The sequence below is a fragment of the Phoca vitulina genome, unplaced genomic scaffold, assembly GCF_004348235.1.
Source record: "Phoca vitulina isolate PV1807 unplaced genomic scaffold, GSC_HSeal_1.0 scaffold24, whole genome shotgun sequence".
In the NCBI taxonomy this organism is placed as follows: Eukaryota; Metazoa; Chordata; class Mammalia; order Carnivora; family Phocidae; genus Phoca; species Phoca vitulina.
In genome coordinates this window covers 20,217,873-20,244,978 of record NW_022589727.1, presented here as the reverse complement: position 1 = coordinate 20,244,978, position 27,106 = coordinate 20,217,873, and the positions used below count along the sequence as shown (strand labels likewise).

Sequence of the window (27,106 nt, the reverse complement as noted above, 5' to 3'; positions counted from 1 at the left end):
TGAAATGATAGTATTTTTATATGACAGATTAAATAAAATATATTCATTTTACCAGTGTGTTATTCTTTTTAAGGTGGCTACCAGAAAATTTTAAATAAATATGTGGTTCACATTACATTTCTATTGGATAGTGCTGATCTAGAACCTTTCCCCCTGTATCAACTCATTACTTAAATATTAACCTTTTCCATGAAGCCTTCTCCAAGTTTCCTCATGCCCTTTTCCCAAATTTGGAATAATTCTCCATCTATTTCACCTCTACCTCTTTCATGTCCTTATTACTAGTATCAATTAGTTATTTGTTTTTGATTCATCTTCTGTAACTCTTAAGAGCAAAGAACATATTATATTTATCTTTGTATTCCCAAGATCCCCTACATCAGAACACTGTCAAAGCTGATAATCAGTAACTACCAAAAAAAAAAAAAAAAAAATACTCCAAACTCTATTAACATTGGCTGTATCTGTATTGTGATTATTACACTCAACATGTAACATTATTTTTGAGTATTTTTGAAAAGGTGAACAATTTTTGTCATTGAAAAAGCAGAAAAATTAAAAACAAGAACAATGACAAATTACTAATTAATCTCTATTAAATAGGAAGGAATTTAGTAAGTTACTGGCTTAAAAAAAAAACAAATAATAAAATAGCTGGGCTTTAAAATTCATAAGGTTCAAATTTTTTTTTAAAGATTTATTTATTTTAGAGAGAGCACGTAAGAGTGGGAAGAGGGGCCGAGAGAGAGGGCAGACAAAGAAGGAGAGAGAATCTCAAGCAAACTCCCCACTGAGCAAGGAGCCTGACAAGGGGCTCCATCCGAGAACCCTGAGATCATGACCTGAGCAGAAATCAGGAGTCCAATACTTAACCAACTGAGCCACCCAGGTGCCCCATGTTCAAATAATTTAAATTCAGCCCAAAGAATTAAAAGAAGGCCTATCAAATGCTTAGCCTTATCAACCATCATTTCTCAGTACTGCTGAAACTGACATAAAAATTACAGGCAGCCACAGAAAAAGATTTCGTATGATGTAAGGTTTGTTCTTATATTCTCCTTCCTCCCCAAGTATAACCCCACTACACACTGAAGCCAGTCAATCTCAGTTTAAATCCTAGCTCTACCACTTATAAGTCACTCAGGTAAGTTACTTAAATTTCTAAGCCTCACTCTCCTCACCTGTAATATGTAGGTAATAAGAGAAACTACAGTGTAGATTGTGGTGACAATTCTATGAAGCTCTCCTCTGACTAACAAAGAGGCAGTGTTCACCAAAGGCTATTATGTCATTAACCAAAAGCTATTATGATGGTTAAACTAAGCTACCTCGATTTTTTTTAAGATTTTATTTATTTATTTATTTGAGAGAGAGAGAAAGAGAGACAGCCAGAGAGGGAATACAAGCAGGGGGAGTGGGAGAGGGAGAAGCAGACTTCCCGCTGAGCAGGGAGCCTGATGCGGGGCTTGATCCCAGGACCCTGGGATCATGACCCAAGCCAAAGGCAGACGCTTAATGACTGAGCCACCCAGGTGGACCCTAAGCTACCTCAATTCTTAGTGCTCATGGCAAGAAGAGAAATCTCTTAAGTGACTGCTACAATGGAAATTCCTTAAAGGCAGGAAACATTTCCTCTTCTGCAGCCCTAGCACAATGTCTTGGACACAGCAGGCACAACTATGTCTTGAACTGACATGGTTACCACATTCCCTGATCACTCTGTGAAAGTGATCACATCACTGGTATTGGTGAAAATAGAAACAAACCGAAAGGGCTTTAGAAGAGGAAAACATAAATTGTGGTATACTCATTTACAGCTATTAAAATATCCATGTATTGGTAAGTATCAAATGTTGACTGCACAAAACCAAGTTGCAAAAAACCACACACACATACACACACACACACAACACACACAGACCAACTATGTTAGCATTTAACATTTAAGACATTTAATATTTAAACACTTAAAACGTAACATAAAAACACATATAAAACATTTAAAACACAAACAGTACTTTAGTATTCTTTACGGATATATATACACATAGACAGTGAAATCATAAAAATAAAAAAAGAAAAGATCCCCACCAACTTCATAAACATGTTTAACTCTGGGAAGAGAGCTGAATGGAAAGAAGAGGGAGATACGGCTTTTTCCTGTATCTGTAACATACTTCTCTTATTTTAAAAGACCTGAATTCATTAAAATATTAGTTTTTGTCAAATTTGGGTGGTAGACACAAGTGTAACATTAGTTTCTGTAGTATTCTGAATGTCTGAAATACCCAAGAATTTACAAATGTAAATAAAATTTTTAACACAAATTTCATAGGACAGTTTCTTACAATGCACCTCAAGAGAGACGGACTGTACAAATCCAAAGTAAATTTCAGTAAAAGCAATATTATAGGTCAAAATAATGTGATCTAAGTAAGCATCTCTATTCTAGTAGTTTACTCCAAAGGATTACATTTCTTATTCTTCAGTGTAATTCTCCACAAATGAGGGTTTCTTTTATTTTAGTTAACATGCAATGTTACATTAATTTCAGCTGTACAACATAGTGATTCAACACCTCTCTATACATTATGCTATGCTCACAAGTGTACCTACCATCTGTCATCATACAACGCTACTACAATATCACTAACTATATTCCCTATGCTGTACCTTTTATTACCATGACTGACTTCACAAACTGAATTTTGACAGGCATTTATGTAGCAAGGAGTAGAAGATAAACAATGCAGCTACACCTGGAGTATAGCTATCAATTTGCTGACAAAACATACCCTGAATAGAGAGCCACCCCATCTCTGATGGAAACCATACTTGTTACTCACACTACCACTCACTACTTACTTCTAATTACTATCACTATTTGAATAATTATCTTCTAATTGGTGCTTTCATTACCATTTGTTCAGAAAATAAAATCTAAGAGTACCATATGGTATCTGTTCCCTTCAATTTGATTTGTACTCCACAAGAATAGACAATGATCTATTTTCATGGCTTCTGGCATAAAGCCCAGACTCCTCACTCATTCGAATTTGCTCCTAGAACAAAATATCTCTCAAGAGAACTTTAAATCATTCCCAAAACTTTATGATGACTTAACCTTTTTCTCTATTCACAATGATTTTTTTCTCAAATGACCTTATGTTCAAAGTACGTAACTGTAGAAAAAATGGTGGGCTGAGAATCAGAACACCTGAAAATTCAATCCTGTTGTGCCCTCAAACATGTGACCTAAATCACATTCCTCTACTGTGCTCAGTTTTCTCAATACCAAACTAAAACAACTGAAACAATTAGTGAAGTGTTTCAAAAATATATTATAGAGCTCCATGGTTCTATGCATAAAAAATTTCTGCTTATTGGTTTAGATACTGGGATTTTACCTATGATTCAATCTGAAAAAAAAATTGGCTCAGCTGCTTTTAGTTTCAAACTACTTCCTCAGATAATCATTAAAGTTTCTTCAAGCTATTAGATTCTGTTTACTTTTTTTAGATTCTGTTTTTCAATTTACTTTTCCATTTTAAAAAATTCTTTGCCACTACAATCTTATTCTTAAACTGAAGACTGAATTATTTACATCTTTCAGACATTTTATTTGCCCAACTCTTCACAATGTGATCACACAAGTCAAACTTAAAAGGCATCCCTACTACTAGAAATGTTTAATTTTTCAATTTTATCAGGTGGAAAAAAGGGATTGATCTGCCGGCTAAAATTAATTTTAACAATTTGGTCAGAATAAGGCCCAAGTTTAATTTCTGTATTTTAGTCACTATGAAACATAGTTACAATTAAAAGAAAAAGCAAATCAGTGTGTTAAATAAAGAAAAGTTAGGGGGTAAGCGAACGGGCAAAATGAGTGAAGGAGAGTGAGAGATACAGGTTTCCAGTTATGGAATGAATAAGTCATCGGAATCAAAGGTAGAGCTAAGGGAATATAGTCAATGATGTTATAATAGCATTGTATGGTAATAGGTGGTAGCTACCCTTGTGAGCAAAGCATAATGTATAGAGATGTTAAATCACTATGTTGTACACCAGAAACCAACATAACACTGTGCATCAATTATACTCAAAAAAATTTTAAATAAGAAAAAGAAAAGCTAGAATTCAACAGGTTCATGCTGCATATAAAATAAAAATAAGGGGCGCCTGGATGGCTCAGTCGTTAGCGTCTGCCTTTGGCTCAGGTCATGATCCCAGGGTCCTGGGATCGAGCCCCAAATCGGGCTCCCTGCTCGGCAGGAAGCCTGCTTCTCCCTCTCCCACTCTCCCTGCTTGTGTTCCCTCTCTCGCTGTGTCTCTCTCTGTCAAATAAATAAAAATATTAATTAATAAAATAAAATAAAAATGAAAGATGAAAATAAGGAAGCAATGAGAAGAATTTATGTAAAGGTCAGACGTCTAAAGAAACCAGGAAGTTCTATCACTCACTACAAGACTGAGTCAATAAAACACTACTAACAACTGTATAGGATACCTTAACAAATGACTCCTGTCTTTTATGACTTGATTCTTAAGCTAAAATATGCTGTAAAAACTTATTTAATAGAAAGTGCTCATGTACCTCTACTGTGCATAATGAAAATAAATTACCTTATCTGGTGTTGATTCAAAAGAATCTTTCATCTGGTTATCCAACGGTGGGTCTGGGGGTGGTTTTATCTGATTATCCAAACGACAATTTTCAGGAGCCCTTTTTGTGGTTTTATTAACTTCAACTGTAACATCATTAGTTTTAACTTCTTCAGAATTAATTTCTTTCATTTCTTCCTGCTGGCAAGCTGTATTTTTATCATTATGTGGTTTTGTCCCTAAAAATGTACTTTGAGTCGCTGGATGATGCATTTCTAAGGCTGGGAGTGAAAAACTGGTTCGTATTAAGCCCAATTTAGGGGAAACTTGAGAGTCCAACTTATTTTGCTGCACAGAGTTAAATTTTGAGAGTTTAATTTTAGTCCAGTTGGAGTTCTTTTTAGTTGAGCTGTTTATTCCATTTAGTATACATTTCACAGGCTTTGTTTTTCTACTGGGGAAGAAACGACTACACTGAACATCCTGATTTGTTTCCTTTTGATGAAGTATTTGTCTTTCATTATCAGTCTCCTCCAATTTTATTTCTGTAGGCTTCTCCATCTTTACACTTTCCATTTGTGAAGACTCCTTTTTTACCTCTACAGTATCGGACTCAATCTCACCAGCAATTTCTTCACAGAGCTGAAGAATGCTACCTCGTTTGCTCTTTCCCACTTGCTCCAGCTCATTATCTACACTTTGTTCAGGCACTGATGGCTGTGGACTTTTTTGGGATTTTGCACTAGTATTCACTTGGGTATGAACTGACTTCTTCACCTCATTCTTTTTAGAGACTGCTGAAGTAACCATTTTTGATCTATTTATCTCAGAAGTTACAGGCACAGATTTTGTTTCCTCTTTTCTAGCATTCTTCTGAAGACACTTTTCAGATCCTTTTATGCACTGAGAACTACAAGTAGAAGCTGTTTGATGCTCTACTTTGCGTTTTTTTCCTTTGGGGGAATTTATTACTTCATTAATTACTAGATTTTCATCCTCTTTAGAGTCAGACTTTATTTCGGGTACTTTTCTTTTCACATGTTTTTGATTTGTTTTAACTTTACTAGATTTACTTTGAGAATTGTTACAGTGCTCTTTTCTTGGTGGTAAAGTGTGTTTAACTGCTTGAACCTGACCCTGAATTTCTCTATTACGCAGAGACCTTGTTGAAACTTCTGTTAACTGTTGTAGTCTTTGTGATCTCCGGTGTTCATCTGATTTAGGAGTTCCATGCACTGACTTTTTCTGAGGTAATTTCTTCTTTTTTGTAGATTCTTGTTGTGAATGTCCCTTCACAGTCACCATATTTTTGTTAATGGATTTACTAGCTTTTTTATCATTGGATGCGGCTTTTGCTGACCTTGTACTCATGCATGTTCCTAATTCAGGTTGATTTATTTTACTCTCACTAGAAGATTTAACCAGTGATTTTACAGTTTCCTTTGGACCTGATTTTTTTGCCAGATTCGTTTGAGAACCTTGAATTTGTGTTTCTAAATTCTTATCTTCACTTTTTTTAATAACATTGGAGGAATTTTCTTTTGATTTCTCCTGAATGGACATCATTCCTGAGTAAGGTCCTCCTTTTCTGAAGTAGCTTTTGAGAGGATTTTCGTGTCCTGGTAGGTGCGAATGCTGAATGTCTAGTATTATTACTGAGGAGGTCTTAAGAATCAACTTTGAGGCTGATGTACATTTTCAGCAAAAATACTAGTTTGCTTCAAGTAAGGTTTCGGTCATCCCTAGGACATGAGAAAAGCTGGTATGAAGGCTGAAAGATATTTGCTTTACTTCTGGACAAGGCAATAGAAATTTGAGGAAAATTTAATTCTAATTTGATATTTTTAGAACTTTTTATGACAAAAACTGAATTCAGGTTCAATCTGTTTTGTTAATTTTTCAATTAATAATAGTATTCAGGCCTAGCCCTATTACTGGAGGAGTTATTTATCACTGACCTGTTTTGACAAAGATTTTGAAAACTTTTTTCTTCTGAAGTCTACAGTTACTGGACTTCGATTCATTTGAAACATGTCTTACAGCTAACAGGTTTCTTTCCTTGTTTGCTGAGACTGTTAGTTTAAAGTTCTTATCTAACCACTTTCGTTTAATAAAATACTCTATTAATATAGATTTCCTTTTGTGCTGCCATTTCTGAAAAATTAAAAAAAATTAAAATTAAATTTTGTACAATCCAAGAAATATGGCAATGCTAATACTATACAGAAATAATACTGATTTATATAAACCTAACTTCTCCTTTTTAATTATTTAGTCTGTATATTTAAGGCTAACAAAATAAAGTATCCCAAAATACATTCCTATAAGTAATCAGTAACTTGTTTTATATAAGCACAGAATAGTCAAAATTTATCAGTTTATTCCCTGAAGTTACTTACAATTCTTTTCCCACAAGACAGACTTGATCTTTCAGCCACCATAACTCATGAAAATTTGGCAAAATCATTCCTTAAAGTATCCTTCTTAACACATTACACAGCACCTAAAAAAAAAAAAGTTTTAAAAAATGTTTAAAAGGTGCAAATATGTAAATTTTCATTCCCACTCATCAAATACAACACTCCACAATTTTACACTGTCCTATCATTAGTCTTCAGAATTCACTTTATACATACCACTTCATTTTAGTATTTCTAACCTGAAGTAAACAGTCCATTTTATGTTGTAAAAAAAAAAGTTTTAAAATACAAAACACAATTCATAATACATACATATAATGGGCTAAACTGGTAAAGTAAAATCCTATTTTGAGGGAAAAGAGTGCATACAATTACTTGTACATAGAAAAACACTTGATACACAGTTAAAAACGCAGATTTAAACACATACATTTTCCTCTACTCTTGTATAAAACCTACTTTAAAAAAGCAATAGATTAAAACAAAACAAAACCATAAACCCGAAGGATAAAGAGTAAATGGTAAAAATAAAAAATATGGAAGTTACAAAGAATGACAAATAATAACCTCTAGACTCAAGAAAACTTGAATCCTAAAAGCTGGAAATGGGGAAAGCGGAGAAGCAGCTCTACTTAAAACCACAGAATCTCCCAAAACTCAGGAACTGCCAGTCCCAGGCTCCACAGGAGATGAGGATGAAAATAGGACTCAAAAAAGCAGGAAGATGCCAAGACTGCCATTCCAATTACTAGCACCAGAAAACTGCCCTATATCCCTGAAGACCCTAGTATAAATCTCTGGAAAGAGTGTAACAAAAGGCCTTTGGTCTGGGGGCTCACGAGTGACAGGGGAGGGGAGAAGTATCATACTGACAACAGACGGAATAAGTAGGAGTACACACAGTGCTGAAACCCATTCCATCCACTTAAAAGTCCTCTCTGCCTATTGAAGAAACTCCTAGAGGAAGCAGCCAAGCCTGTACACTCCTGGAAGGAAACTGGAAGACCGTTTTTAATGAATTTGACAGGCCTAGAGATAAAAGAACTAAAAAAATACCCAGTTAAGTGTGCACATGCACATGCATGTGCACACACACACACTCACACCCTACAGTCAAGAAACTACCAGCCCACCCACCATCCAAACACACAAAACTTCCAAATCACTTCTAGTGTCTCACTTGTAACTCTGAACAAACAAGAATCACAATACATGAGAAAAACCTTAAAATGAAAAAAAAAAAAAAAAAAAAAACAGGAAATAAATAGCTTGGCAGAAACAAACTATGCGAAGCCAAAAACTAAAACCAGGCGCCTGAGTTTCCAGATTTAAAGGGCCAATAGCACCTAGCACAAGTGATTTTTAAAAAAAGATGTTAAGGTGTGCATGGGTGGCTCAGTCAGTTAAGCGTCTGCCTTTGGCTCAGGTCATGATCCTGAGGTCCAGGGATCGAGTCCCACATCGGCCTCCTTGCTCAGCAGGGAGCCTGCTTCTCCCTCTGCCTGCCACTCCCCCTGCTTATGCTCACTCCCTCTCTCTCTGACAAATAAAATCTTTAAAAAAAAAAAAGATGTTAAAAAGTGTATCATGAAGACAAAAAGATGATCCTCAAGCTTCTAGGGAGGAGGGAAAAATCTTGACCACATAGATATTATACATGCAAATTATTATTTGCAAGGAAGAAAAACAAAAAATTGGTATGTGAATTTATAAAGGAGAATAAATTTTAAAAATTAAAAATCAAAATCAAAAGCTTTAAATAAACAACAATCAGCTGAAATACATAATAGAAGAAAATATCACATACCAGTTTATAACACACACATACACAAATCAAACTTAGAAAGTAATGGGGTGTAGATTTGTGTCACTTAGTTGTAATAATTAACAATTTAATTCCAACAAATCAGTAGACAAGAGAAAACAGAGACTCCAAAAATAGGCCCAAGTGAATAAGGCAAGCTAGTACATATAAAGGTAGTACTAATTACTTTCAAATTAATGAAGAAAAGATTATTCAACAATTGGTGTCAGGACAAGTAGGTAACCATCTGGGTAATTTTGGTTTAAGAGTGAGGTTATGCATGGAGGACATCAGAAGGAAGGGAAAAATGGGGAGGGGGAATTGGAGGGAGAGATGAACCATGAGAGACTATGGACCTGAGAAACAAACAGGGTTTTAGAGGGGAGGGGGGAGGGGGGATTGGTTAGCCCAGTGATGGGTATTAAGGAGGGCACGTACTGCATGGAGCACTGGGTGTTATACGAAAACAATGGATCGTGGATCACCACATCAAAAACCAATGATGTGGGGCGCCTGGGTGGCTCAGTTGGTTAAGCGACTGCCTTCGGCTCGGGTCATGATCCCGGAGTGCCGGGATCGAGTCCCGCATCGGGCTCCCTGCTCAGCAGGGAGTCTGCTTCTCCCTCTGACCTTCCCCCCTCTCATGCTCTCTATCTCATTCTCTCTCTCAAATAAATAAATAAAATCTTAAAAAAAACAAAACAAAACAAAAAACCAATGATGTATTGTATGGTGACTAACATAACATAATAAAATTTTTAAAAAAAAGAGGTTATGTCCAGGAAAAATTTAATCATTAAAAATTAATTAAAAGTTAAAATATAGTAAATTAAAATGTGTGAGAATTTTAGTATTTATTTTCAGAGTGGGAAAAACTTTCAAGCATTGTCAGAAAATTCAGGTTTGAGGAACAAAACTAGGGAAATACACTGGCAAGAAATAGCAAAAGCTATTTACCATGATATATTCACAGGAAAGAAACCACAGATGGCTGGTGTGATAATAACAGAATAATTTAAGTTAGAACCAAGACAAAACACCATTTTTCACCTATCAGACTGGCCAAAGATCAGGAAGTTTAAGAACACGGTCTTGGCAAAGGTTTGTGACAGGTACTCTCTCATTAGTGCAGCTAATTCAGTGTCTACACAGGACAATTAGGCAGTATCTATCAAATTATAAATGTTAAATTTGAAGCAATTCCATTCCTAGGACTTTATATACAGACACACATGCACAAGTGCTCAAAGACACAAATAAATATAAAACTGCAGCACTGTATCAACAGAATGAATACCCCAGCAGACATCACTATAAGCTACTTATATAACTGACCCAATTATATATACACCCAACAGAATACCACGCAATCACAACTCAATTCCAAGCGAAATTTCCAGTCTTTTTATACAGAAACTGACAACCTGATTTTAAAACTTACATGGAAATGCAGAAACTATGTACAATAGTCAAAGCCTTTTTAAAAAATTTTTTTACAATACTGATACTATTAAACTTCAAGACTTGTAAATCTACAGTAACCAAACAGTGTAATACTGATAAAGGAAGCAGAGATCAATGGAATAGAGAATCCAAAAACAGACCCATACATTTATGATCAATTAATTTTCAGCAAAAGTGCCAACACAAATCCATAGGGAAAACAAAGTCTGAAAAAATGGTGCTAGAACTACTGGATCTAAATAGAAGGGGAAAAAAAAAAAGAACATCAACCCTTCCCTCATACAACCCACAAAAATAATGTGAGATTGACCAAAGAAATGAATATAAAACTATAAAGCTCAAGAAGAAAACAAAGGCAAAAATCTTTGGGGTAGACAAAGATTTTTTTTAGGCAAGAATTCTACTCATTCAACATATGACCATGTAAAAACCATGTTCAAAAATCTTCAAAGCAGGGGCACCTGAGTGGCTCAGTGGGTTAAGTACCCAACTCTTGATTTCGGCTCAGGTCATGATCTCAGAATTGAGAGATCAAGCGCCACATCAGGCTCTGTACTGAGCAGGGAGTCTGCCTGAGATTCTCTCTCTCTTCCTCTGCCCCTCCCCACCGCTCTCTCTCATGCACGTGCTAATAAATAAATCTTAAAAAAAAAAAAATCCTCAAAGCAGCTCTATGCACAATAACCAAAATCTAAAAAAAAAAAAAAAAAAGGTCAGGTGAATGGGTCAATAAAATGTAGTATATCAATAATATAATAGAAAAGTACTCAGCAATCGAAAGGAACTATTGGAACAATATGATGAACCTCACAACCATTATGGTGAATGAAAAAAGGTGGACACAAAGAGTACATAATGTATGATTCCACCTGAAATTCTAGAAAAAGCAAACTATAGTTGATCCTTGAACAAAGCAGGGGTTGGAGTGCCGAACCCCAGTGCAGTCAAGAATCTGCATTAACTTTTGACTCCCCAAAAATGTGACTACTAATATGGCCTACTGTTGACCAGAAGCCTTATCAATAACATAAACAGTCAATTAATATATATTTTGTGATATACACATTTTATACTGTATTCTTATGATAAAGCTAGAGAAAAGAAAATGCTAAGAAAATCATAAGGAAAAGAAAATAAATTTACAGGGGGCGCCTGGGTGGCTCAGTCGTTAAACGTCTGCCTTCAGCTCAGGTCATGATCCCAGGGTCCTGGGATCGAGCCCCACATCAGGCTCCCTGCTCTGCGGGAAGCCTGCTTCTCCCTCTCCCACTCCCCCTGCTTGTGTTCCCTCTCTTGCTGTGTCTCTCACTGTCAAATAAATAAATAAAATCTTTAAAAAAAAAAAAAAAAAAAGAAAATAAATTTACAGTACTATACTGTATTTATCGATACCATAAGTTGACATCATTGTTTCATAAGATGCATCATCAGTCAGGACCTACATCAATATTGTCCTAAATAATACAAAACACTATAAATTTAAATGCTATTACTAACACTAGACATCAAAAATGAAAACATGTGAAAAAGAAATTCCTATTTACTTACAGATATAACAATTCATGCACTGATAATGAAGGAGCAGTATGACTGCTTTACAGTACCCAGTGTAACAGATCAGTTGCTTCACACTGGACTAGCATATACACTAATGAATGAATCGTTATACAATTTTTATGTCATGAAGTATTACAGTCATATTCATTAACACAACATTGCAAACACATTTTTTCTAAAAACCACTTACCTGTGATGATAGGCCGATATACAGTTTCTCCAATTACAAGACAGAGCATATTGTAACGTAATTCTTTGAAAGTTCTAAAACAGTAAGAAAACTAACACATTATTAATTTTGTATTAAATATCACTCACCTTATGCCTACGTAAGGATAGGCTATCCACTGCCATACAAGTCTTGTACATGATTTTCTACACGATGAAAACTTAAACAATGGTGATGATGATGTTGACAGAAAACCGTCTCAGGCAGTTCTTGCCATTCAGTTATTAGATTTTCACATGAAGACACTCACACACACAACAGATAAGTTTATTAACTGTATGGCATGATGATTATTTACTATTCATTAAATGGAAGTGGATCATCATAAATGTCTTCATCCCTGTTGTTTTCACTCTTCATACTGAGTAGGCCGAGGAGGAGGAAGAGAGGAAGATGGTCTTGGTGTCTCAGGGAGAGCAGAAGAGGTGAAGGCGAAAAGGGAGGCAGGAGAGGCAAGCCAACTTGGTGTACTTTACAGAAATACATTGTAATTTCCGTTCTGACATTTTTGCCTTTTCATCTCTTTAAAAATGTTTCTACACAGTACCAATCCTTTCTCTAGCATTTGCTTTAGTTTCAGTGCCCATATCATAGAAGGGTCCATGTCCTAGAAGAAGTCAAAAGCAGTCTTGAATAATTAGAATCCTTCTGCCAGACAGTCTAATGTTAATCTGTTTTCTGGCACTGCTTCATCCACATCTTCTTCTTTCTTCATCATCTGGCATTGGTTCAGATGTGTTTATCCACATCAAGTCATCTTCTATTAATTCCTTTTGTGTGGCATCTATCAGCTCTTGAGTTTCTCCAAGATCTGTACCTTAAAATCCTTCACACCCCCCACCTTTTTTGCCATATCCATAATCTCTTTCATGATTTCCTTGATTGGTCTGTTGTAAATTCTGTGAAGTCATACACAACTTCTAGACACATTTTTCTCCTGCAAGAATTTACTGTTTTGGGCTTGATGGTTTTCATGGCTTGTTCTATAAACAATGACGGCATCCTTGATGATGGAATCCTTCCAGGCTTTCATGATGTTCTATCAGGGTTCTTTTCCATAGTGTTGAAAATCCTTTCTAGAGAGTACCATGTGTGGATGAGCCGTAAAGGTCCTTAAGACCTCCTGATCTAGAGGCTAAATTAGAGATTTTGTGTTTAGGGGCAAGTAGACCACTTTGATGCCTTTGGTGTTGAACTCATCAGGTTCTGGATGCCCAGGGACATTGTCTAAGATCAAAAGAACTTTAAAAGGCAGTGCCTTACTGGCAAGGTACTTCCTGACTTAAGGGACAAAGTATTGATGGAACCAATCCCGAAAAAAGATTCTCGTTGTTCAGTCCTTTTTGTTGTACAACCAAAAGTCTGGGGTGCCTGCTGGCTCAGTCAGTAGAGTATGTGACTGATCTCAGGGTCATGAGTTTGAGCCCCACCTTGGATGTAGAGATTTAAAAAAAAATAGTCGGGCAGCTGGTATTTATCTTTTCCCTTCAAGGTTTGGAGATTAGCAGCTTTATACACAAGGACAGTCCTGGTCACAAACCCAATTGCATTTGCACAAAACAGAAGAATTAGCCTATCCCTTCCTACCTTAAATCCTAAGGCTCATTTCTCTTCCGTATTAATAAATGTCCTTTATTGTATGTTTTTTTCCAGAATAGGGCACTTTTTGTCTGCAGTAAAAAAAAACCTGTTCAGGCAGATATTCTTTCTCCTCAATGATTTTCTTAATGCCATCCGGGAACTCATCTGCTGCCTCTTGGTCAGCAGAAGCTGTTTCTCCTGTTTTCCTGACATTTTAAAAATCAAACCTTTTTCTAAAATTATCAAACCATTCTTTGCTGGCACTAAATTCTCCAGCTTTACCCTTCACCTTCCTTTTGCTTTAAGTTGTCCTATAATGACTTCGCCTTTCCTCAAATCATATTAGAGTCTATAGGTATGCCTTTCCTATAGCAACCCTGCACCCACATAAAAGCTGCATTTTCAATACAAGATAAAAAGGTATTTCAAAAAGTACAAGGTTTTGACACCTTCTGGCATAACTGCAGCAACAGCTTCAAGAATTTCCTTTCCTTTTCCTACGATGGTCCTTACGCTGGATTCATTTATCTTGAACTGGCAGGCAACTGTAGCTGCAGGCCTCAATCTATGGTACTTAACAAACAATTCAACTTTTTCTTGTAATGTCATGACTTTTCCCTGCTTCTTGGGAGCACTTCCAGCATTACTAGTGGCACTTGAAAAGGGTCCCATGGGGTTATTCAAGGTTTACAGTACTGCAAATATGCAAAAACTGCAGAGATCACTTTTTACTGTGATACGCAATTTACTGCAGAGACAAATTGCTCACACAGAGATGATCAGATCACACCACCGTGTTGTAAGCAGACTCAAACACCTAAGCTCACCACAACAGCAACATGAGATGGCTACAAAATTATTATAGTAGTACACTATGTACTACAGTTAAGTTTATGCAGTTATGATTTAATACTGCATCTTTGTTTAGATTTTTTACTGTAAATGATGCAATGTATGGTCTGTGTCTGCACACATTTTAATAAATTTTAACTTTTTATAATAGATCTGTGAATATTTTATGGTAGTAAGTAATAAACTACATATATTTTATGCATTCATGAAACACCTAACTTTTTAATTTTTTCAGTATTTCTAAGCTACATGGTTTCTCCACAAGTTTTTTTCAAATTGCCACAAATCTCAAAAAAATTTTTTCAATGTATTTATTGAAAAAAATCCGCATAAGTGGACCCACACAATTCAAACCCATGTTGTTCAAGGGTCAACTGTAATCTACAGTAAGACAGCAGATGAGTCCTTCCCTAAGGTCAGGAGAGGAGGGAGAGACAGACTTTTGGAAGCGATGGAGATGTTCTGTGTCTTGACTGTAGTGGTGGTTTCAAGAGTGTGTATATCTGTCAAAATCCACCAAATTGTACAGTTTAAGAGAGTGGAGTTTACTGTACATAAATTATACTTTAATAAAGCTGTCAAAAAATACAGTGCTGTAAGTAACTGAAATGGACCTACACCTGCAACCAAGAAGCATTGTTAAACCAAAAAACAGCAAGGTGCAGAAGAGGGTAAAAACAGCAATTTTTTAGAAAAAAAGTGGGAGAAAGGAAATGCACAGAAACATGCTTGCTTATGCACACATTAGGTATAGAAAGATACATAATAAATATAATAGTGAAGATTTCTGGGAAAGAGAACTACAAAACCAAGTGTCAGGAGTGTGAAAAAGCTTACTTTTCACTATATACCCATTCAAATGTTTTATTATATAGACATATAACCTAATCAAAATTAAAATATGTTATATTTCTCTGAAAATAAAAAGTTATATTTGGCACACTAATTCATCTTGGAAGGCACTATATTATAAAAGTATAAGCCACTTACCTTACCGAGACAAAAATCACATATCACTGTTTCTTTAAGTTGACTGATGATGCTTCCAATGAATGATGCTCCTAATAACTTCCTGTGTTTGGGAATTAATCTTAAAAAAAAAAAAAAAAATCCTGTAACTAAAGTAAAACAATCTATTAAAACACATAAGAATATAAAATTACTATTGTCTACTAACTCATATTAAAACAGCTTAAGACTAAGCTAGACTAAGTAAACAACTGCCTAATAACAATGTATAGCGTCACATATCTCATTTTTACACCATATAATAGATTAGGTTTTTCTTCAAATACAATCACCACCTCCAAACCTCCGCTGCGTGGAAGGAGTATATTTTCCTTCCCAACTGGTGCTGAATTTGACCACATGCCTTCCTTTGGCCTCATGGTGGGCAGAGTATACTTCCCTGCCCCCATAACCTTAGCCATCTAACTTGGTTTGGCCAATGGTGTATTAGGAGAAACGATGCAGAGGTTTGAAATGTCTTTGTGCAGCTGGGCTTGCCCTCTTGCAACTCTGCCATCACCATAAGAGCTTCACCAGGTAGATGAAGGCAGCCCTTCAGCCTAGACCCCAGAATAAACATAAAGAGTAGAACTGAGCCAAACCCCAAATGAGGTGACAAGCCGAACCCACAGTGAGAAATAAAGCCCACCCACACCCACAGCTGCCCACCAAGCCTAACCTAAATCACCTAACCCACAGCTGCTCTGCAGATGTGTGATCAATTAACTGCTGTTTTAAGCCACTGAGCTCTAGGGCAGTTTCTTATACATCAATAGCTAATACATACTGTGATTAATTTTTACTTTCTAAGAAGCTCTAAACTTACCAAAGATTAAGCCCCAGAAACATAACAAAAAAAGAAAGAAAACTCATTTATATCCTTTATTACTTTAGCACTAAAAATTATAATTTTTAAAATGATGAATATTCTTCTTTTACAGCTGTTCCTCCCAATTTCTAAGTATTTTAATACATTTAGGACCTACCTTATAAAAGAGATAAACTGATACACAACTCTACAGTATTTGTCAATCACCTGTTCAAGGTGTGCTAAGGACCACTTCAATTCTAGTTTGCCCCCTCACGCAACCATCACTAATCTAGCATTACACAACTTAATAAACCCCCTTTCTTCATAACCCTTAAATGATATCTTGCAAATAAGAACTGAAATGCACCCTCTCATCTGTTAACAAATTGACAAGGCCCCTCCTACACAACCCAGAGCTAGATTAATATAATCCTAATGAAAACAATATCAGGGTCAAAAAAACACAATAATTAAGCTTTACATAAAATGACCACTTCAGAAAACCTAAAATAACATTTATATTTGGGCGCCTGGATGGCTCAGTCAGTTAAGCGTCTGCCTTCAGCTCAGGTCATGATCCCGGAGTCCTGGGATGATTCCCGCATCAGGCTCCCTGCTCAGTGGGGAGCCTGCTTCTCCCTCTCCTTCTGCCCCTCCCCGTGCTTGTACTCTCTCTCTCTCTCTGACAAATAAATAAATATACAAAAAAATAACATTTATATTTTACTACAAAAGAAATCTTACAAGGCACATTAGAAAATACTGAGAATTTAACAATAATCCAATTTCCCACAGTGCTTTATAATAAAATGTACTCAAATTTTAATCATTAAAATATTTGGATTATAAAAAAAATTTAAGATTTTATTTATTTGAGAGAGACAGCACATAAGCGGGAGGGGGGGTGTAGACAGAGGGAGAGGGAGAAGCTGACTTCCCCACTGAGCAGGAAGCCAGACATGGGGCTTGATCCCAGGACCCTAAGATCACGACCTGAGCCAAAGGCAGATGTTTAACTGACTGAGCCACCCAGGCACCCCATGATTATAAAAAAAATTTTTAAACAGAAAGGAAAAAAAAAAAGAAAAAATCTGGATTGTATATCACCCAATATATTTTAATATTAAAGTCATTTTTTAAAAAAACATTTCATGATTAGGGCACCTGGGTGGCTCAGTTGAGGGTCCAACTCTTGATTTCAGCTCAGGTCATAATCTCAGGGTTGTGGGATCGAGCCCCATATTGGGCTCCACGCTCAGCAGGGAAGTCTGCTTGAAATTCTTTGCCCCTCCCCTCTCTGAAATAAATTTTTAAAATATCCAAAAAAACATTTTATGATTGAGATGTAATTCCTTACCATAAAATTCACCTCTTTATAGTATACAATTTAGTGGGTTTTAGTACATTCAGAGTTGTGTAACAATTGCCAGTATCTAATTCCAGAATATTTTCATGACCTCAAAAAAATCCCCCAAAAACATGCTCATTAAAAGTCATTCCCCAGGGCGCCTGGGTGGCTCAGTTGGTTAAGCGACTGCCTTCGGCTCAGGTCATGATCCTGGAGTCCCTGGATCGAGTCCCACATCAGGCTCCCTGCTCGGCAGGGAGCCTGCTTCTCCCTCTGACCCTCCCCCCTCTCATGTGCTGTCTCTCTCATTCTCTCTCTCTCAAATAAATAAATAAAATCTTTAAAAAAAAAAAAAAGTCATTCCCCATTCCCCCTCCCTCCAGCCCTGGCAACTACAAATCTACCTTCTGTTTTTATGGATCTGACTATTCTAGATGTTGCATATAAATGGAATCATACAACATATGGTCTCTGTGACTGGCTTCTTTCATGTTTTCAAGGTTCAAATAACATAGCATTTATCAGTAATGCCCTATGATTTTTATGGCTGAGTACTATTCCACTGTATAAACACGCCACATTTTGTGTAACTATTGTCAAACATGGATATTTGACAGATTTTTTTTTTTAAGATTTTATTTATTTAGGGGCGCCTGGGTAGATAAATCTTTTTTTTTTTTAAAGATTTGTTTATTTATTTGACAGAGAGAGAGACATAGCGAGAGGGAACACAAGCAGGGGGAGTGGGAGAGGGAGAAGCAGGCTTCCCGCGGAGCAGGGAGCCCGATGCAGGGCTCGATCCCAGGACCCCGGGATCATGACCTGAGCCGAAGGCAGACGCTTAACGACTGAGCTACCCAGGCACCCCTGACAGATTGTTCCTACTTTGTGGCTATCACAAATAATGTTATGAACAATCCTAATGAGTTTTGTGTGAACACAGGTTTCCAGTCTTTTGGTTATACACAAAGAAGTATGACTGCTGGACCATATGATAGTTAACTTTGGAGGGACTGTTTTCCAAACCAGCTGTATCCTTTTACATTTCCACCAGCCATGTAGGAGGGTTCCAATTTCTCTACATCCTGGTCAGCATTTTTTACTATCTTTTTAAACTTTAGTCATCCTTTTGGGTGTAAAGTGGTATCTCACTGTACTTCTGATTTGTATTTTCCTAATGATTAATTAGGTGAGCATCTTTTCATGAGCTTAATGGCCATTTGTATTTCTTCTCTGCAGAAATATATATTCATATCCTTTCCTCCTTTAAATTGGGTCGCTTTTCTTTTTATTATTGAGTTGTAACAGTTCTTTATCTGGATATTAGACTCTCAGCAGATGCATCGCTTACAGATATTTTCTCCAATTCTGTTACTTGTTGCTTCATTTTCTTGATAGAGTCCTTTGATGCACAAGTCTTTATTTTTAGTTATGTCCAATTAATCTATTTTTCTTTGGTTGCTTGTGATTAGATGTCATATCTAAGAAACTACTACCTAATTCAAAACCATGAGGATTTACATCTGTTTTCTTCTAGGAGTTTTATAGTGTTAGCTTACATTTAGATCTCTGGTCAATCTTGAGTTCATTTTGTATATGGTACAAAGTAGGAGTAAAACCTTCATTCTTTTGCAGGTGAATATACAACTGTCAGAGCATCATTTGTTAAAGACCATTCTTTACCTACTGAATTGTCTTGGTAATATTGTCAAAAATCAACTGCTGGTTTAATTCTGGACTCTCTATACTGTTCCACTCATCTATATGATGTTATGCCAGTACCACAAAGTCTCTTAACTACTATAGCCTTATAGTAAACTTTTTCTGAGATATAATTGATATATTGTATTAGTTTCAGGGGTATAACACATTGATATGATACTTGTGTAGATTGACATGATCACCACAATAACCCTATTTAATATGTGTCATCATACATAGTTACTAAAATCTTTTTTCTTGTGATGAAAATTAAGATCTACTCTCTTAGCAACTTCCAAATATAAAATATTTTTTTTAAAAGATTTTATATATTTATTTGAGAGAGCAGAGCGAGAGAAAGAAAGCACAAGCAGGGGTAGAGGGGCAGAAGAGGCAGCAGGCTCCCTGCTTGATCCCAGGACCCTGGACCTGAGCCAAAGGCAGACACTTAACCAACTGAGCCACCCAGGCACCCCACGAAACAATATTATTAGTTATAGTCACCAAGCTGTACATTACATCCCCATGACTTATTTATTTTATAACTGAAAGTTTGAATTTTTTGGCCCCCTTCCCCTTCACCCATTTCACCTACCCCCCACCTATGGCAACCACCAATCTGTTCTCTGTATCTATGAGCTTAGTTTTTTGTTTGTTTTTAGATTCTGCATAAGTGAGATCATACAGTATTTGTCTTACCTGACTTATTTCACTTAGCATAATGACCTTAAGGTCCATCCATGTTGTCACAAATGGCAAGATTTCATTTTTTATGGATGAGTAGTATTCCACTGTGCATATATTGTGTATACAGTCCATTGTATATATATTTTTTCTTTATCCATTCATTTATCAATGGACATTTACGCTGTTTCCTTAACTATTGTAAATAATGCTGCAATGAACAGGGGGTGCATATATCTTTCTGAAATAGTATTTTTGTTTTCTCCTGACAAATACCCAGGACCCTATGGTAGTTCTATTTTTTATTTTTTAAGGAAACTTCATATTGTTTTCCATGCTGGCTATACCCATTCACATCTCCACTGACAGTAAACAAGGGTTTCCTTTTCTCCACATCCTTGCCAAAATTTGTTATTTGTTGTCTTTTTGATAATAGTCATTCTAACAGGTGTAAGATGGTATTTCATTGTGGCTTTGATTTGCACTTTCCTGGTGATTAGTGATGTTGAGCATCTTTCCATGTACCTACTGGCCATCTGTATGTCTTCTCTGAAAAAAATGTCTATTCAGATCTTCTGCCCATTTTTAATTGGATTGTTTATATATTTTGGATATCAACCACTTATCAAATAGATAATTTGCAAATATTTTCTTCTATTCTATAGGTTACCTTCTCGTTTTGTGATAGTTTCCTTTGCCTTGCAGAAGCTGTTTTTAGTATGATGCAGTCCCACTTGTTATTTTTGCTTTTGTTGCTTTTGCCGTTTTTTTTTTTAAGATTTATTTATTTGAGACAGAGGGAGCACATGCGTGCACATGCATGGAGGAATAGAGGGAGTGTCCTGAGCAGACTCCACGCCCAGCATGGAGCCCAACACAGGGTTCGATTTCACGACCCCAAGACCATGACCTGAGTTGAAACCAAGAATCAGACACTTAACTGACTGCGCCACTCAGGTGCCCCTGTTGCTTTTGCTTTTAATGTATATTCACAATATCATCACCAAGACCTATAGCAAGGAGCTTACCCCCTATGTTTTGTTCCAGGAGTTTATGGTCTCAAGTCTTACATTCAAGTCTTTAATCCATTCTGAGTAATTTTTTGTATAATTTAAGATAGTAGCCCAGTTTCATTATTTTGTATGTGGCTGTCCAGTTTTCCCATCAACATTTATTGGAGACTGTCATTTCCCCATAATATGCTCTTGGCTCCCTTTGTAGTTAAGTTCTGAAATAAGGAAGTGTGAATCTCTCAACTTTGCCATTCTTTTTCAAGATTATTTTGGCTATATGATATTAATTTTAGGATCAGCTTGTGAACTTCTGCAAAAAAGTCAGCTAGGATTTTAATAGGTGTTGCACTGAATCTGCAGATAATTTGAGGAATACTGCCATCTTAGTAGTAAATCTTCCAATTCTTGAACATGGATAGCTTTTCATTTATGTCATTTTTAATTTTTTTAATGATGTTTTAGAATTTTCAGCGTACAAGGCTTGCACTTCATTTGTTAAATTTATTCCTAAGTACTTTATTCTTTTTGATTCTATTATAAAAGGAATTGGTTTCTTAATATCCTTTTTAGATGGTTCATCACTAGTATACAGAAATACAACTAATTTTTGTACATTGATCTTATATCATATAACCTTGCTGAATTCACTTATTAGTACTAACAGGCTTTGAGGCCTTTTTTGTGGATTTCTTAGAATTTTCTACATATAAGATCATGTCATCTGCAAAACTGTTTTATTTATTCCTTTCCAATCTGGATGCCTTTATTTCTTTTTCTTACCCAAATTCCCTGGCTAGAACCTCCAGTACAATGGTGAATAAAAGTGGCAAGAGCAGGGACACCTGGGTGGCTCAGCTGATTAAGCCTCTGCCTTCTGCACCATCCTGCTCAGTGGGGAGCCTGCTTCTTCCTCTCCTGCCTGCCGCTCCCCCTGCTTATGCTCTCTCTGATAAATAAATAAAATCTTAAAAAAAAAAAAAAAAGAAACCTTCAGTCTTTCACCATTAAGTATGATGTTAGAGATGGGCTTTTCATAGATGCCCTTCTATTCCTTTCTTCAGTGTTTTTATCATGAAAAGGTGTTGGATTTTGTCAAATGCTTTCTCTACATCTGCAGAGGTGATCATGTGTTTCTCCCCCCTTTATTCCATTAACATAATATATTATTTTGACTTTCCTCAATCTTATAAAAAGCTTCTAACAAGAAAACCTATAGCTTACATTACAAGAGTAAAATATTGACTGCTTTCTCCCTAAGTTCAGAAAGAAGGCAAAGATGTCCTCTCTTACTTCTATTCAATATTGTACTTGAGGTCCTAGCTAATACAATAAAGCAAGAAAGAGAAACAAAAAGCCCATAGACTAAAAAAAACAAGAAAGAAAAACCTGTTGACATGATTATTCAAGTGGAAAACACTAAGGATCTATTTAAAAACCTATTAAATACATGAATCTAGCAAGGTCACAGAATAAAAGCCAATAAGTAATACCAATTACATTTCTATATTCTAGCAAAACAAAACTGGAAAAACAAAATTATTTTAAAAACAAATTACAAGAACATCAAAAACATTAAATGCTTAAATAAATTTAAAAGACAAAAAAAATACTTCTACACTGAAAACCATGAAACATTACTAAGAGAAATTAAATAAGTCTTAAATGGAGAAATACAGCACATTTAGAAAATTCAATATTATCAAGATATCCAGTCTCCTCGGGGCGCGTGGGTGGCTCAGTCCTTAAGAGTCTGCCTTCGGCTCAGATCATGATCCTGGAGTCCTGGGATCGAGTCCCACATCGGGCTCCCTGCTTGGCGGGGAGCCTGCTTCTCCCTCTGACCCTCCTCCCTCTCCTGCTCTCTCTCTCATTCTCTCTCTCTCTCTCAAAAATAAATAAATAAAAAATAAAATAAATAAAATTTATGTGGAAATGGAAAGGATCCTATATACAACCATTTTGAAAGAAAATGACAAAGATGGAAGCTATAATAATTATAGAGCATAATATTTGAAGCAAGACAAATCAATGGAACAAAAAATCTATAGACACATTTAGACAGCAAAAGAACTGAACATACCCTTCACAAAAGATAATTTACAAATGGCCAATAAAGATCTGAGGAAGTGTTCAATATGAGTCATCAGGAAAATGCGTATCAAGGGGGTGCCTGGGCAGCTCAGTCGTTAAGGGTCCCCATCGGCTCAGGTCATGATCCTAGGGTCCCAGGATCGAGCCCAGCATCGGGCTCCCTTCTCCTCGGGAAGCCTGCTTCTCCCTCTCCCACTCCCCCCGCTTGTGTTTCCTCTCCTGCTCTGTCTCTCTCTGTCAAATAAATAAATAAATAAATCTTAAAAAAAAAAAATGCGTGTCAAGGCGCCTGGGTGGCTCAGTTATTAAGGGCCTGCTCCACGCATGATCCCAGAGTCCTTCCTGGGATTGAGCCTTGCGCGGGCTCCCTGCTCGGCGGGAAGCCTGCTTTTCCTTCTCCCACTCCCACTGCTTGTGTTCCCTCTCTTGCTGTGTCTCTCTGTCAAATAAATAGGTAAAATCTTTACAAAAAAAAAAAATGCATATCAAAAACACAATGAGACACTACTACAAGCCCTCTAAAATGGCTAAAATTAAAAAGACTGACAAAATCCAGTATTTGTGAACAGTGCAGAACTCTTAATGCCGCTGGTAGGATGAAATGGAATAAACACTTTGGAAGTTTGGTACTTTATAAAGTTAAATTTTACCTACCCTCTGACTCAAATTCCAGTCCTAATTATTTACCCCCCCAAAATAAAAACATGACCACAAAAAGACCTACACAAAAATGTTTCTATTAATTTTACATATAATAGCCAAGATATTGACTTCCTGCATCAATTATTAGGTATATAAAAATAAACTCTGGCATTTTCATGCAATGGAATACTCATGGGGAAAAAAAACATAAGCACGTTGCTTACACAACAACATGGAAGAAATTAAAAACCATTATCTTAAGGGAAAGAAGTCAAACACAGAATAGTACAGACTGCATAATCCCACTTACATGAAGTTCTAGAACAGGCAAAACTCACCTATAATGACAGAAAACACAATAGTGATTACCCAAAGTGGAGTCAGGAATATAAATGAATAGGTTCCAAGGTACCTTTTAGGGATGATGGAAATGTCCTTTATCTTGATTGGAGTGGTAGCTTCACAAGTGTTTACATGCCTAAACTTATCAAACTTTACAATCACCTTAATCTGTGGATTATATTAAATGTAAAATATACTTCAAAAAAGCCATTTTGTAAAAATGCTTGCAGGGATGGAGATCTTTTTCTTAGAAATTAGGAATATTAAATATAATAGGGCTTTGATTGGCTTTTATTTTTTTTAAACATTTATTTGACAGAGAGAGAGAGAAAGTGAGAGAGCACAAGCAGGGGGAGTGGCAGAGGAAGAGGGAGAAGCAGGCTCCCCACTGAGCAGGAAGCCCTACCCTGGGATCATGACCTGAGCTGAAGGCAGACGCATAACCAACGGAGCCACCCAGGCACCCCTGATTGGCTTTTAAATATAAATTACTAATAAATAACAAGTTTTTCTCTTCACAAAATAGCAAAAGCAATACCTAACAAGTGGAAGCATTTTCACATTAAATACAGCACATTAAAAAATAATTTACTTTTTTTTTTAAGTCCTACTTTTTTTTTTTTTTAAAAAAACTAAGCTCTTTGCCCAATGTAGTACTTGAACTCACAACCCTGAGATCAGGGTTGCATGCTCTACCAAGTGAGCCAGCCAGGTGCCCGCCATAAAAAAACAATTTAAAACAAAACAAAACAAGATCATACCAGGTATGTAAATATTACATATTCAGGGAAAAAAGTCATTTCCTCCAGTGAGGAACAGTGCCTTCTTTTTTATGCCCCCAACAAGCACTTTATTCAATGCACAAATGTATATTATACCTCTAAATACAGGATTTATTAGTTATATAGCAAGTATGTTTATGAAACATATGTCTTCCTCTTTAAGTTTCAAATCATTTTTGTACCCCAGTTATCAAATAGTAACTATTTGTCAATTTACACATGATTGATTTGACCACAAAAAGAGCCATGGTATCTTAGAGTTGGAGAGCCCATTATCTACTGGCATTAGAACCCTGAAAACTGCAAAATGCCTCAAGAATAGTTGCCTCAAAATCTATAGGGAAAGTTCAACACTAAGCCCACTCATGGGCAGTAATTTTCTAAATATTTTAGCCTTGGAAATTTATCTAAAAAATATAAAATCATGTTTAGAAGAAATGGGTATGGGAACAAGCAGAACGGAGGACGAAAAGTTGCTGTGCTATTCACTACCCACCAAGCTCACATACCTTAGTCAACATCTGCCCACTAGGACAGTGGTCTCTAAAGCTATTCTGAAGAGCACAGTTTGAGAAAGAGTAATCTAGAGCTGGACTGTCCAATATGATTATCAATTAGCAATGTGTAGCTACTAAGCACTTGAAATGTGGCTAGTCCAAACTGAGATTGTTTTATTTTTTTACAACCCTTAAAAATATGTTAAACCATTTTGGGGGATGCAGGAGTGGAGCCAAAGTTGGCCTAAGTGACAAAATAGTTTATCAACTCCTGCTCTTGAGCACATGGAAGCTGTACTAAATAGTCTGTCAGATTAATTAAGGGAAGCTTAGACTCAATAGCAGCCTAGTCAACGAGGCAGGTATACTGAAAAAGTCCAAATGGTTGAGGGAGGATTGCAAGATTGAATCTACTCTACTCACACGGCTCAGCTATACCCTAATTCATACTCTTGGGTCAAGTCTGCAAACACCATCATGATTCTGAAAATTGGATGCTGAGACTGAGCCCTGTTCACTTGGAGGTCGTCATACCAATACATTAAAAGGCAAAGAAGGCAGTCATGTGTGATTGATACATGGAGAGCAAAGAGGACTACTTCTGGAACCCAGGAGAATCACTGGGGCACCTCTTAGAACTCTTACCTAATACCTTGGTCAAAGGACAACAAAGTTAGGGCTACAAAGACCTCAGATCCCACAGAATGTATATCCCCAACCAAACTGAGAACAACTCATCCAGTCCAGTGCTGGCATAAACCAAAATCAAACAGGTAAGTGACAAGGTAACCACTATTGTTTTATTTGTATTTTTAAAACTTTTGTTATTAAAGTATAGTTAACATACAATGTTATATTAATTTCAGATGTACAACACAGTGACTCAACTGGTACCTATTATTATTAATTTAGGCTTCATGACCACTTGCAGAAGAGAGGCCCACAGCAGCTGTTTTATGTTGTTTCTTTTTCCCCTCCTCCTTCTCTACCATATATGAAAGGCGAATGTGGTAGCTAATATTTTAAGATGCAGGTGAAAAATATGACTGAATTGACATTACCCCCAAAACTGGTAAGATTTTAATGACAAAAAGAGAAAAACATACAACAAATAGCATGAAATAAAAATAGATTTAACCCCAAATATATCAGAAATCACATTACATGTCCATGGATAAAATCCTCCAGATAAATCGAGATTATGAGATGTACTTAGAGCATAAAAATGAAGAGAGGCGTAAAGGACAAATAGAGAATACAAGTATTAACCAAAGGAAGGTCTGTATATCTACATTAATACCAAAGCAACTTTAAGACAAAAGCCAGTATTAAAGAGGAACATAATGATTAAGGCTTCAATTTAATAGGAAGCTCTAACAATTTCAAACTGCACCCATCTAAGAACATAAACTAAAAATATATAGCTCTTGGGGTGCCTGGGTGGCTCAGCTGGTTAAGCATCTGCCTTCGGCTCAAGTCATGATCCCAGGGTCCTGGGGTCAGGCTCCCTGCTCAGCAGGAGGTCTGCTTCTCCCTCTCACTCTGCTTCTTCCCCCACCCACTAGTTCTCTCTCGCTCGCTCACTCTTTCTCAAATAAATAAAATCTTTTAAAATAAATAAATAGGGCGCCTGGGTGGCTCAGTTGGTTAGGCGACTGCCTTCGGCTCAGGTCATGAT

At 36.4% G+C, this 27,106-nt stretch overlaps 1 protein-coding gene across 13 annotated transcripts in view; it reads right to left on the bottom strand.

The window, feature by feature from the left end:
- Positions 1 to 27,106, bottom strand: part of ESCO1 (establishment of sister chromatid cohesion N-acetyltransferase 1) — an 83,732-nt gene that overhangs the window by 43,403 nt on the left and 13,223 nt on the right. For 6 of the 13 annotated variants that reach the window (XR_004301378.1, XM_032421209.1, XM_032421206.1 and 3 more), the window contains 3 exons: positions 15,500 to 15,599; positions 7,002 to 7,105; positions 4,624 to 6,756 (listed from right to left, as the gene is read on the bottom strand). Coding sequence is in view for 12 of the 13 variants with exons in the window: in XM_032421209.1 (XP_032277100.1) it covers positions 4,624 to 6,168 (1,545 nt within the window). In the remaining variant the exon portion in view is untranslated. Of the gene's footprint in view, positions 1 to 4,623; positions 6,757 to 7,001; positions 7,106 to 12,037; positions 12,112 to 12,165; positions 15,473 to 15,499; positions 15,600 to 27,106 lie in introns of those variants that run through there. The other 7 variants (XM_032421212.1, XM_032421211.1, XM_032421215.1 and 4 more) reach the window with 7 other exon arrangements.